This window comes from Neophocaena asiaeorientalis, unplaced genomic scaffold (assembly GCF_003031525.2).
Source record: "Neophocaena asiaeorientalis asiaeorientalis breed wild unplaced genomic scaffold, Neophocaena_asiaeorientalis_V1.1 scaffold263, whole genome shotgun sequence".
Taxonomy (NCBI): domain Eukaryota; kingdom Metazoa; phylum Chordata; class Mammalia; order Artiodactyla; family Phocoenidae; genus Neophocaena; species Neophocaena asiaeorientalis.
This window is the reverse complement of record NW_020175015.1, coordinates 1,477,981-1,492,265: the sequence shown is the minus strand read 5'-3', so window position 1 is coordinate 1,492,265 and position 14,285 is coordinate 1,477,981. Positions and strand designations below refer to the sequence as shown.

Below are 14,285 nucleotides of genomic sequence, written 5' to 3'. Positions count from 1 at the left end.
CATGACCAGTGGCTTACAAAACACTGTTTAGAATACAATGATTATATTTGAAAGCTGGGCATCACAGGAAATACTGATTGCACCTTTGGTGTGTTTCCCAGATCACTCAGACCCTCTCTAGGTAATCTCAGCTAAAGGGTTTCACCACTGGTATATTCTAGAATTATGGATGTATTTACTTAACTTGGAGAGTTTTTTCTGATTGTCAAAGAAATATGTAATAACCTAAACATTTTGAAAAATACTTTAAAATACTTAATATTATTCATCATCTTACCATCTGGAAAAAGAAAAAAGCACTGTTATGGTTTAACTGTAATAGTTAACATTTATTGAGCACTGGCCGTATGTTAGGCATCACACTAAGTCCTTACAAATATATTATCTCACTTATTCCTCACAACAAATATATCATCCTCACTATTCCTGTGAGTTAGGATTGTTATTATTTATATTCTACAGATGAGGAAACCAAGTCTCAGAGAGATTGAGTGGTTTACAAAAGGTCATATAACTCCTTGGTGACTGAGCCAGGACTGGAGCTGAGCCAATGCTGTCTGACTACAAAGTCCCTGCTCATAACCATTATGCTACATACACACTTGAACATTAGGTTACTTCCCACTGTTTACTATTATAAACAACACTGTGAACATCTTAATGAGTAAAATCATTTTTGTGTTTTAGATTGTTCTCTTAGGAAAGAGTCTGAGCATTAGTATTATTGGGTCAAAAGTATATGCAAATATTCAATATTTTAGATACATACTGCTAAATTATTTTCTCACCAGCAGCATGACACAGAGTGCCAGTCTTACCTCGCCCTGGCTAACTGTCTACCAGCACATTCACAGATCCCACCATATTCGCCTGTGTTACAGAGCAAGGGCTATGGGAGTTGGGATGTTAGCACTTGTTAGAGGAAACTGAACTGACGCGGCAATTCAGAACCTGGAAAAGGCAGTGGTGATTTTTAGCACATCTTGGCTCCCCCTGTAGTCCTTTGGGAAGGGCGATGAGAGCAACAATTTGCTCCTTGTGTTCAAGTAACTAACAAACTGGATGATTCTGTTCAGACCCCTGCTGTCAGCCACTGTGGGTGTAAGCAAGATACAACAGAGGGAACCTGGACTTTCCTGCCTTCCTCTACCTGTGGTTTCACAGTATAGTGGGAAGGACGGACTTGTCCAACAAATTGAAAAGAGAATCGGATCTGTGTGCTATGAAGCTCATGAGCAGGGCATGGATTGTATGATTGCTGGAGGGGAGGGAAATCTTCCCTCTGTAAACCTTCCACTGTTTTGTACTGGGACTGATCTTATGTCCAGTCTGAGTAGAAAATCACTAACCTGATTTCAACTCAATCCTCCCAATACTTCTTAAAGATTATTTTCTCCCTATATAATATTACTCTTATGTTCTCCATAAATCTTATCTCTTATGTTCAGAAATGTTTATGATGGTCTTAACACCAACCTGAAGATGAAAGGATTGGGCATAACCTAGCATTTCCTAGGTCCCACGATCCCATTTATGGGGTCCTATGCTTGCTTTCTGGGATACATGATAGAAACATATTGTATGAAACTTCACAGAGAGATATCCCCTTACATTATTTCATCAGATCCTCATGAGAGCCCTGTGAGGAGGCACAGAGCAAGAAAACAAGCTCGAAGAATTGATGTGATCTGTGCTGAGGCCACATGTTAAGTGGCAGAACCAGAATTAGACCAACTGACTCCAAATCCAAAACGCTTTCCATTCCACTGTGTATCAAAGGCTTAAAATCCAAACATATACACACTCTTGCATTTGTCATTTAAAATTGCTGGGCTACCCTTACCATAGTACCCTTACCATAGTAAGTGGACCTCTGTAATCAGGGAGTCAGCTACAGAAGATGCTAGGGGGATAAAGAACAGAGAGATATTGGCCCCTAGATGTCCTATTCTTTGGTTGATATCAATGCACTTCACTGCCTGTGACCTCCCATGCCAGCTTTAGTCATCAACCAGAGATGTACCAGCAGCTGATCCAAGCTGTGTCTCCTGCCCAGAGAGCTGACGTCAGCCATCCCTCTGCCTGATCAGAATGTTCAGAATGACCATGAGAGGCCAGACACCATTGGCAATGGCAGCCTTCCAGTTCTGCATAAAATTAAAACCAAGCCACATGAAGAAATATGTTGGGATTGCCAGCATTAAAACTACAGAGTGCTGGCCTCTGAGTGTCCTTTCCTGGCTACACTGTGGAGACCAGTTAACAGGACTAAGGAAAGAGGGAATGCTAGGGTGTAGGTGTCTGCTATTCTAATGAGCCTGAAACCAGGCCTTCACCTTAGGGTGTTATGTAGAGCACTTACATTTGGCATGTTTATTCCTTCATTTAACAGTAATACACCTCTTATAATTTAAGTGACAGATGCCTGAAATTATGACTTGTCCATGGAGAAGGAGGTAAACCCACATGATCTGAAGGGAAGAGGATAGGTGAGATAATAAAGACTGGGTCCGAATTCTATAGGATCAGGTCAGAAACTAGGAGAGAAGGGCAATTTGTTTTAAGGGGATATAATGTAGATTTTAGTGAAGAATTTATGAGGAGATAAGGAAGAAAATTTTCACCGCATATGAGAGAGCCACACTTACTGAATTTCTGTAGGCATCTCCGTTCTTCCCTCTTGTAATCTCAGCTGCTTCATTTCTCTCCTCTCTCCCCTCATAGCTCCACAACCTCACCTATAGGTCCATGCTTTTCAACACCAACTAGTCTATGGGACCTCAAAGACAGAGACACTCACATCCCCTTCCTGTGTTGTTCGGGTCCCAGGATCTCTTGGCCTTCGGTGTAACCCCACTTCCCATCCTAATCACTGACAATGACAAGGTCACATTGAGGTCTACACAATGTAAGCTCTTTGAGGGAAGGAACTGACTTGTATTGATATTTCTTTATCTCTCCTATAGTGCCTAACAAGAGTGCTGTATGAAATTCACAAACATCCTGGAGATTTTTCTGCTGTGAAATTCAGATAAAATCAGTATCTGATATTGCTTTGAAAACCATAAAATAAAAGAGATATAAATAGTCATTAAGTAAGCAGCCCTGGTCCCTCCAGAGCAAGACTCACGTAGATCATAAATGTTGCGACTCGGTTCCCGGAGTTCATTCTGTACAGTGGGCTGGTTGGTGACTGAGACAAAAATAGAACATATCATTATTTTATGCAGATGGCACCAGAGTAACAGCCAGGATGCCACCATAATACAGGGAGGAGAAAAATGGAGGAGTCACAGATGGGATATAGCCTTGAGCTATACCTAGCCAAGTATGTGCCTATCTTTGCTGGCAGGTACTCAATGTACTTTTTTCCTCTTACCACGTTATTAGATACTCATATAAGTGAACTGTATACTACTAATCAAACAAAATTGCTTGTTAATAGTGAAAGCACTATGTGAGGGGTTGATTGTACCTTCAGGTTCTTGGTGAAATAAATTAACATATAAAACATTACAGATAATTATTCTGTAAAAATACTCCAGTCATAAGCCTGGAGTTCCCAATTATTTGCCAAAGAGGCACACTTTTTTGTCATAGAAGAGTTTAATTGATATAATTTACATGTCATAAAATTCAATCATTGTAAGAGTGTTTTTCAGTGAGTTTTAGTAAAAAGAAGATGAGTCAGCAGCAATCAGCTTGAAACCAAGGCTTTCAATCTACCTAGAACGAGAACCTTTGTTCTAAACTTTCACGCGGTATTCTCTGGGGGCCCTAGAAGAGCTCTGTCTCAGAGAAATAAATAACACCCTCGTTGCCTACCCCACGAGATTGGTCACCGACCCCATGGTTACCGTAGCATGGTCAAAGTGAGGCTCATAGTGCCCTCCGATTCCGTAGTTTACCACCTGGAGATACTCTGCGTAGGGAGGCTGGACGTCAAGGCCTGTAAGGGAGGCAATGCGATGGTCGAGGGTCACCAGCACTGGGTCAACGGTGTCCTTTAGCCAGGCACTAAAACACACCACAGGTTGCAGCATCAGTGATCTGATGCCAGAAATGACTAAATATCTGTGAATGAATGATGTCAACTGCCAGAAGGAAGGAAGGAAGGAAGGCAAGGAGGACAGGAAGACAGACACGAATACCTAATTACCTACTCACTCCTCCTGTTAAGTCGGCCCAGTCCATTTTGTGCTCTATCTTAACATTCACACATTCATTCAACAAACATTCTCTGAGGCCTACTGTATGCCAGACCCTGTGCTAGGTGTGTGAAGAGTGAAGGTTCACGTCACCAGGCACTGGGATACAAAGAGAAAGAAGACAAAACCCTGTCTTTAAGAATGCTATGTTTAGAGACATCTCAATGGAGGAAGCTGGGTGCAATGGAAAAAGCTTTGGATTCAGAGGAGTAAGACCAGTCCCGGATCCTCGGCTTGACCCTTGGCCAGGCCCTTAACCTTGCACCTCTCTTAAGGTTCAGTGTATTCGTCTATAATATGGGGATGGTAATAATATCTGCTACACAGACTCAGGAAGATTGTGACAGACGATGCTCATGAAGATGCTTTGTAAGCTGTATGTTACTGATTGCTGTAAAACACAGAAAAATCTCTGCTCTTTTGCTCTACTTCAGGACAAACCAGGATAGGTCAAAGGCCAAAGAGCAAAGTTCAGTCTCTTTTCCTGAATGTCTTATTGAGGTTCTGATAAAGTGAAGGATTTGGCATCAGAATGTGGTCCCTGGGAAGTGAGGAAGTGCTCCCCAAGCAAAGCCAGTGAGCCTCCTGGAGAGATGATGAAGGCTCTTAAGGGAAGCACCTTGGCATGTCTGGGAAGACCACTTCCTTGGTCTATAGATGATGGATTAATTTGTTCATTCTTTTGTATGGAGTGCATGCATAGTGCTGTGCTGTGGGCTCTAAGGTTTACAAAGATACCCAAGACAAAGCTGTTGTGTTCAAAGAGCTCATGAGAGGAGACACACAAATATACACAAATACAACTGAGCACAAATCAAGGTAGAGTTAAAAATAAGAACCAGCCCTTAAAGTAAAGTTCTGGGGAGCACAGAGGAAGATGTTAATTCTGACTGGGGCACTGAGGTAAGATGGACATGTAGGCCAAATTTTGAAGGGTGCATAAAATTTCAATAGATGGAAAAGACATAGCGATATTCCAGGCTGAAGAAATAGCATAAGCACAGACATGGTGGGGTGATATACTACAGTGTGTGTCAGCACGAAAGCATTTAGTCTGTTAGAGAAGTAATGGGAAATAATGCTAGCAAAGTAGGCTCAGGGCATGTTGTAGAAAGCTGAGGACACTGTGGTCGGGAACCTGGTCTTTGTGGATAGTGATTTGGAGTGCATAGGTGACCTTTGAGGGACCAGTTCCAGTGAAGTTGTGAGGACAGAACCAAAATTCAAATGGGTGCACTGTGGGGGAGGGTGGGTAGTGAGAGGAGGCAATGAGGGTCTCAGTTTCTTTACCTGAAAAGTAAAGAGAATATCACCTACTCCCCTAAAAGCAATGACTCTAAACAGAAGGTGGAATTTTCTCCTTGACACTACAGTATCAGAAAGGTTAGCAAAGCAACGAAGCTGAGGTTAGACGGGCCTTTCAAAACTTAGAAAATAACTTCTAATGTAAAAGGTCCCCAAAACGTACCAGACCAAACAAGTTAAGCCAGATGATTCTGAATCCAAGCTTTCATCACTCACCTCGCTTCCCAGACAACAAAAGCATCCACCCAGCTTGAGGTCTGGCCTCTCCCCAAGGATGTCATCACCATCTCCCATGGCTCCGGTGGGGACCCTCCTCTTACGGTATCCTGTCCTTACAGCACAGACCAAGGGCTACAGTGGAGGGGGAGCAGGGATGGAGGGGAGGGAATACGGCTGGGCTCTCAACCACAGAAGGGATCAGATCCAGAGATTCTGGCCATCCCTCTTGCCTGAGTGGTGGCAAGTCATGCTTTGAATATGAGTCGGGAGGTAAAGTCAAATTCCAAATAGAGACAGGACTTGTTCCCTGGAAAAGCAATCCTGGTTAGGAGAACAACTGCACACTTAATTTTTGGTCTAGGGCATAGGAGCTTTTTCAAGTCTCTCCCTAATGGCCTCCTAGTTAAGTTCTCAGACCATGTAACCACCTGAGAAAGGCCCTTGGGTAAGGGGAGTGGAAATTGCTCCCTCTCCACAAGAATGTACAGATGTAAACGTGAACTACTGTGGCGTCTCTAATGGCACCTGAATGGGTGTTGCTGACCTTCAGTCACCTGTGCCACAGGCCCAAGGGTGGCCAGCAGGCATGACCAGAGTCCCTGCCAAGAAAGGACCCCTCTTACCTTTTGCTGATGCGGTACTCCACTGGTAACTGCTTTTCGCCTGATGCCACCACAGATCTCTGTAGCTGGTGTGAAGGATGTAAGAGAAAGTCCAAGTGGTTATGATGCAAAGGGAAGGGCTCTCACTTCCATAGACACGCTCCTCTCTTAGCATAAGCCTAACAATCACCCATTTCTCCTTAATTAAAGGATATTTTGTACATGCTACTAATTTAGTGATAGTTATCAATCGTAAGTGACATAAAAGCTCAGAGTTGAAAATAACCTTTAGCTTCATATCTGGTAAATAGTAAAAACTGAAAAAGGTCTGAAAAAGTAGAACTGAAATACAAGTGATTTTGAATCCCGTTTGCATCTGCAAGACTGTGAGTTCTGTAAGAACAAGGACTGTTTCTTATTCATCTTTATATCCCAGTGTTTGGGGCAGGGCCTGACTGATGGTAAGTTAAATTAAATGAACACCTCCAATGACAGGACACTTTCTATCCTCAGAGGCAGCCCGCTACTTCTGAACAATTCTGATAAAAGCCCTTCCTTACAGAGAATCAAAATCTGTTTTGTTTGCAGCTGCCTTGGTTATGGGGAAAAAACAACCAAACAGGTTGGAAGTCACTAATTTAACTGAATGTCTCTATTTTGTTCTGAATGTCTAGATATAGATTTTAAATTATTTTTAAATAAAGTGGCCTCTAATTGCAAAAGTACTGTACCAGGGACAGAAAGAGAAATATTATTTACATAAGGATGTCTACTTCTGCATTTGTCATCAGAATGTGAGCTCCGTGAGGGCAAGGACTTGGTCTTTTTTCAGTGCTGTATCCCCAGGATGCAGAGAAGGCCTGGCAGGGAGTAGGTGCTCAATATTGGTGAAATGTACCCAGGAGTGAATGAACCAGAGTCCTGTGGCTAAAGGCACAGCCCTGGCACTTCACATGCAGTCACAGCAGAGCACGGAGCAACAAAGGGCATGTGACAGAAACCCTTTCCCTTCTCAGAGGCTTCTACAATATTATTATTCCTGCTGCTAAACCAGGTAGACAACCTTGGAAAAGGCTCTTCCCTTGCTTGGACCCATTTCCCCAGCTATAAAATGCAGCATGGGAACAATACATTCTTGTAGTCCTTCTCAGCCTCTCCCTCTACAATACTAGGATGCAGGGAATCGGTAGGTGACTGATGTCTCTTTCTAGTCCTCTAGCCAGCATCCTCTCCTGAGCCATTCATAGAGGAGTGAGGAGAGATTCATAGAGAGATAGTCCCTTCTGTTCTTTTCAGACAACATCAGTGGTTTAAAAACAAATCCTAGGGAATCTCCACTCGACCCTGCCCGCCCCCTCCGTTAAAGAGCCACACTGCATTTAATTCCTTTAAGAATTATTTACTGTGCACCTACAAGTCATTCATTTGGGGGGAAGATACTTATTGGTCGTTCTCTGTGCTAAGCACTGTGCTATGCATTGTAAATACAACATAGGAAACCAGACATAAGGCATCCAATGGGGCCCTAATGGACAAGTACAGGGTGCTATGGAAATACGGAGAAGGAGCATCTAGCCCATTCTTATGAAGGACAGGAAGGCTTCCCAGGATGCCCAAAAGACAACTGGAATCACACAGGTGGAAAGAGACCAAGGGAAGAGTGGTTCAAGCAGAGAGAAGAGTGTGTGGGGAGCCAGTGAGAGCACTGCCTGTTCATGGAGATGCAAGTTGTTTAGGGTGGCTAGGGTGTCAGTATAATGGGAACATGCTGCAGAGGGAGTGGCAGCAGCCAGGCCAAGGAGCTCTGTAATCATTTGAAAGCAAAAGTGACCCATCAGGGCTTCCCTGGTGGCGCAGTGGTTGAGAGTCCGCCTGCCGATGCAGGGGACGCGGGTTCGTGCCCCGGTCCGGGAAGATCCCACATGCCGCGGAGCGGCTGGGCCTGTGAGCCATGGCCGCTGAGTCTGCGCATCTGGAGCCTGTGCTCCGCAGCGGGAGAGGCCACAGCAGTGAGACACCCGCATACCGCAAAAGAAAAAAAGTGACCCATTAAAGAGTTTAAGCGAGGGCTTGACTCAGTCAGATGTGACCCTTTGCAAATTGCTCTGGCTACAACGGCCTAATATGGAGCCAGGCATTTCAAGGACAACATATGATCCCTGCTAGTTTACAGTCTAGCTGGGGGGACAGGATGCTAACCCATGAAACTGATCGTGATTCCAGACAACACGTAAATGGCAGAATAAATGAAAGTACCAAACAGGTGGAGACAAAAACTGAGTTCAGAGGAGGGAGGTTACTGTATGTTGCCCCAAAAAGTGCTCTGAAAAAATGTTCCTCCTGAAAGAATCTATGAAAGTGGGCCAGAGTGGTCAGGGATAGGGGCCAAGAGAGGCATAGGGTTTCAGCTGAGTCTTCAAGGATGCGTAGGATGCAGATGGGGGAGGAGTGATGAGAGAGCAGAGAAACGCTTCTTTGAGAAAGACAAAGTGAAGAGGAGTAGAGAAATTCAACACAAGCCATTGAGGTGGCTGCCATCCCATGGGGCAGCCGCTACCACACACACCCCGGGCTTATTCCTGGGTGAGCCAAAGACCAGACAGGGATCAGCAACCCCAGCGAGACGCTTCTGGAGGAAGGGAGGGTGGCAAGATCTGTGCGTGCCAAACAGATGACCTGGCTACAAGGGATTAAATGAACATCTCCGAGTGGGCCGCCTGTCCTGTTACCACAGCAACAGAGTTGTCCTGAGGAAAAAGGAGCTTCGGCCAAACGCTCCCGCTGGCTCACTGAGAAGCCAAAGCTATTGAAAATACATCGTTCCAATTCACCAGGGAGGGGAGCTTAATCGCTTCAAAAACCTTCTGTACAAAGATTCCAGATTTCTCTGAAGGGCTTTTAGATGAAATTATTATTGCTGTATTTCTCCCTCCAATCCACGTCTGCTGTCAGAGACTTCCTCAAAATCTGCAGACCTGATCAGGGCACTCTCCTGTTTCAAACTGTCCCACAGCTCCCCGCCTGCCTTCGAGATAAAATCCAAACTCCCCAGCTTGGTACTTCCAGCGCTTCTAATTGTGTCTCACGTTGCAGTCTTATCTCCCATCACCTCGCACCCCCTCCCTTGCACACTTCAGCCCCTGAGCTTCCCCCCACTCTCTGGACACACCACACAGCAGGCCCGTGCACAGATTGTCTGTCTCCTTGGAATACCCTTTGCCACCTTTCACTCTGATGAATCTCAGGTCCACAGAGAAGCCTTCTCTGTTTCCAACTCTCCCCCTTCCCCCATTTGCTCTTCACCCAACTGCCTTTCCCTGCCTTTCCCTCGGAGGAAGTTTCGCCTTTTTAGGCTGCCGTAGCACAACTCCCTCACACACCTCTATTACAGCACATATCACAGTGCATTGTTAATATGTTTTCCCCATTCTGCAGGAAGCTCCTAAATGGGAGCAAGCAATACTTAACCTCCTCGTAACAGCCCAAGCACCCGGTACAGCGTCTGGCACACAGCAGGTGAGCGACGGCCTGGCTGCCGGGGTGAATAGCACACCGTGAAGGCCACAATGTCTGCTTTGACACAGTAGTTCTGAGACCATCTTAATGTACCATTTGTAAAGAGGCAACATGCTTATAGTGGTGAGGTCGACTGCATGATTTTTCTAAATATTTGCCACACTTCCTGACGGACTAAACTCCCCTCCGCATCAACATCAAGCTTGGTGCAGAGTCTTCTCCATGGGAGAATAAGATATACTCGCCCTGCTGACTGCAGTGTTAGCTGTACGCTGTGCCTTAGCCAGGGAAACGTGGATGGAAGTAATGCCTGGTGCTTCCAAGCAGGCTTTAAGAACCAGCTAGTAGTTTGCCATCTCTGCCTTTTTCCTCTCGCATGAGACGGCAGTGTTCCAAAAAGAGGCTGCTCTGTTGGGCTGGGTCCCAGAGGAAGACAGCACGGGGCGGAGCTGCAGCCAGCCCAAGACAGACAGGAGGATGAAACCAACCTCTACTGATGTTATAGACCTCTTCCACGTATATGGAATGACTGATATTGGGGGAGGGGGGTTCCTTTAATTTTTTTAGGTTAAATTTATATACGATGATATGCACAGATCTCAGGAGTACCGTTTGCTGAGTTTTGACAAAGGCATCCAGCCATGCACTCCACATCCCTAACAAGACATTGACAGCACATTTCCAATACCCCAGAAAATCCCCTTGTATCCTTTCTCAGCCAGTCCTCTCCCTCCAGAGGCAACCACTACTGTGATTTTTTTCACCATTGATTAGTTTTATGGAATGGCTGGTATTTTGAACTCCTGAACAGATGAAGTATCTAGTTGTTCAGGCTGCCTATTCTCACACTTCTGAACACCAGTCATATAAAGAAACAAAGGGAAGTTCTTGGCAGGCCTTGGGGACACTCACCCATGGTTCTGCAAGGCCTCTGATTTTCTGAGCCTCAGTGTCACTGACAAAGTCATGGTAGAGAACAACATAGGGTTCCAGGTGGATGACCTCTTTCCGGACAGGCTGGAGCAGCAGGTAGGGACTGGAACTGGTCTCATAGGAGCAGTAGAGACTGGGGATCTGGTAGTGAGTAGGCTGAAAGGAAAGACTAGAATCAGCTTAAGAGAAGAAGGGTCTAGGAGCAGAAACCGATTTAGGGGAACTACAGCATAAAAAACCTGGAATGCAGAAGATTCAGAATTCAGTCACTGATGCTGTCCAAGTGAGCTTCATTTATTTTTTTTTAGTGCATCAGCCTTTCCCCTCACATCGTCCCAATTCTACCTTTTCTCCCTCTATCCAAGCCTGTTCCGTTTTTCATTCCCTGAGAAATCCTACCTGGGAACCCAGGGTCTGACATAACTCCTCATAGGTGTCCCTGGTCTGCAGGTGGGGTACGTTGGGCCTCTGGATGACAGCCTCAGCTACGGCCTGGTTAGGGCTCTCTGCCAAGAGCTTTTCGTATTTCATGACATTCCTGGCCATCCTCTTATTATCTGGGCCTGGAAGAAATCGGAGCAGGGAATAACACAGGTTAACAAACGGTGGTCCCAGAGAGTGCCACCAAGGTTTCCTATAGCTTCACTGTCACACGTGACCAGCAACTGGACACCTAAATAACTCTCTGTGTCCATGCACAGGAGGATGTAAGGCCCTCACTCCCTGGAGGGTACCTGGCAGTAAAAAGAGACTGAGTAGGGCCTGGTAGATCTGAAGGAACACTCTTAGACCAAGGAATCATGAGGATGTGGCTGTAGGATGGTGTGATGGTCAGTTTTATGTAGAGGGAAGAAGCTTCAATATTTTATTCATTCATTCACCAACTCTCCCGTGAACATCTACTATGTACCAGACACTGTGCTAGAGGCTAACCTCCCAGAGTTGAGAATCTAATGGAGAAAAGACACATTAACTACTTACAACACAACACAACAAGGAAGTGCTATGAAACAGAAGTTCAAAGAGCCAAAGCCTATAGCAGAGAGACCGATCTATTCTTCCCTGGAGAACTGGAAGCTAATTTATTCCCAGCTCTACCACATCCTTCAAAAAATCCCTAACTGGCCTAGACATAGCAGAGCAGTATGGGACAAAGGGGTTCTAGACGTTGGTTCTAGCCTAGGTTCCTACAGGGGTCTTGTGTCTTGTTTGTGCCTGCTTTGGCTGCAGATCCCCCATGGATTGGAGCTACCCACGGCCTGCTAGCCTCTGTGCGTGATTTTCAGTGCATTTCAGAAGGAGGTGCTGACTTGTTGTAAGGCTCACAAAGCATCTTTCTCTGAGGAGCTCAATGTCCTTCTAACCACCACTGCCACCACCACCATTATTCTGGCAAAGGAGGGGACAGAAATTACCATCCTTTTTTAACCAGAGAAGAAATGAAGTTTGGGGGAATGGAAATGATGAGCCCAAAATACCAACAAAAATATTGCAAAACCATTTATGGAACCAGGAATCGCAATTTGCTGTGCCCTACTTATCCACCTATAATACTGCACAATTTGGTTTCTCTGGGAGAGGCAGAGATTTTAATAGATAAAGCACAAAGAAATAAAGAGGGGTTGGATTATCAATTTGTACCACTAACTGCCTACGTGTTTCCAGACCATACAGCTACTTCCTTATCCTGCTGTTTGCCAAATTATCAGAAAGGAATAACATTACTAAATGGATTCATTAGAAAGTGACAGTGAAATCCTACATGAAATACTTCATAAATATTGAAACATAATAGTGATTATGTATCTTACTTTAGTATCTAACTATCTTATTAAAAGAAAACCTGGGAAGCCATCTACCACCAACATTTTAAGCAAAAATATTCAAGTAGAGCTAAGCTAGTAAATCTCCCTCCCAGTTTTACTCTGGTGAGGCGCTGCCTGAAGAGGGCTGAAGCTGAACTCTGTGGCCAACTGGGCAGGATGCTTGCATAGCAAAGTGAGCTCTGGTTTAAAGAGAATTGCTATCTTTCTATGAGCAGCCAAAGTGAACATCCCTGCTGAGTCACTCTCCTTCTTGCACACACAGCTCTCATTGATTGCACTCGTTCCCAGGTCTGCTCCCGAAACCTGGATCTTCAAATGTCCCTAAAGAAACTGGCTCCCAATCTCGGACTTGTTCTCTACTGAAGCAACACTAATATATATGACTGGATGGGGTGGAGGAGGAAGGGGACAGGTTGATATCTTTTTCTTAGCTTTCTAACTAACTTAAAAACTCTTGATCAATATGTGTAAGATTTAATCAAAAATTAGAAATGTGAAAAAAAAAATTAGAAATGTGCCTTGGATTATGAAATTAGAAAAATAAAAATAGACAGCTGTGTTTCATTTGCAAGGACTAAAGGCCAAGAGCAGAAGGGAGTTCCCAGTAAGTCAGACCTGTAGTTATCTTTTATCGTTACGTACTGTACAGAAGAAACTCTCGGGAGAGGCTGAGGGCACAGGAAATATTTCCCACCTATAAAAAAGAAAAAAAAGGAAAAGAAAGAGTTAACTGCACTAAGGATATCTCCTCTGATGAACCATGACATGGATTTTTTAAAAAACTATAAAATATTCTTACCAAGAGTAGCTAGTAAGACTCATTGAAATGAGCTGCAGACTAAAATGTAGAGGTTCTCTGTTCTAATTCAGGATTTGAGCCCTGATCCAAATCAGGTCTCCTCAGTTTCCTCATTTACAAGTGACTTATTAACACCCTTACCAGGGAATGGAGAAAAATAAATGAAAGTAAACTGTCTTAAAATGCCCTCAAGTCTTTCAAAGCATGCAAAACCATGTAATTGTAGGGTGTTGTTATTTTGGTATATTTTATTATTAAAATTAATATGGAACTATAAAAACCCTACTAAAAATATAATTTGCTCTCCAGGCTCAGTACTTCTGAGAGTCCACAAAGTTAGAGGAAGGCAAAGGAAGAACTAAACCTGAACCATTCCCACTGCATAGTAATGACTCTCCCTGCAGCCATTCAACCTTGGGCTGCATGTGGTCAAAAGTAAACAGGGGATTTCCAGACAAACCTGGGGAACAGAACCCAGGCAGGGTGGGCTGTGATCCTGCTCTGAGTGCCATGGAATGATGATGAGCTGCTAGAACTGTATTTCCCTCTGATCATTTTATTTTTGCATGTGAAAAAATTCATTTTTAATGATAAAAGTAACAATAAGAACACTATAAAACATATGAGAAATAGGGGGAAAATGTTACACTGAAACCCAGGCATTTCAAGCACTTTGGATAATATATAGTGTTTACATAGTTACAATCATATTTCTTATACATTTTCATATCCTGATTGTTTCCCTCTACAGTGTAATCAGGAGTACTTTTTATATCTTTACATAGTCTTCAGAGACAGCATTTTTTAATTATTATTTTTCATTGTGGTAAACACAAACATAAATTTACCATCTTAACCATTTCTAAGTGTATAGTTT

At 44.0% G+C, this 14,285-nt stretch overlaps 1 protein-coding gene across 1 annotated transcript in view; it reads right to left on the bottom strand.

Annotated features, from left to right (window-relative positions):
• P4HA3 (prolyl 4-hydroxylase subunit alpha 3) overlaps positions 1-14,285 on the bottom strand; it is a 36,098-nt gene that overhangs the window by 5,261 nt on the left and 16,552 nt on the right. Inside the window, exons 5-10 of the mRNA XM_024761988.1 lie at positions 13,252-13,303; positions 11,183-11,346; positions 10,763-10,939; positions 6,356-6,420; positions 3,858-4,017; positions 3,131-3,193 (exon numbers count right to left, since the gene is read on the bottom strand). Of these exons, the coding sequence (XP_024617756.1) occupies positions 3,131-3,193; positions 3,858-4,017; positions 6,356-6,420; positions 10,763-10,939; positions 11,183-11,346; positions 13,252-13,303 (681 nt within the window). The remainder of the gene's footprint in view (positions 1-3,130; positions 3,194-3,857; positions 4,018-6,355; positions 6,421-10,762; positions 10,940-11,182; positions 11,347-13,251; positions 13,304-14,285) is intronic.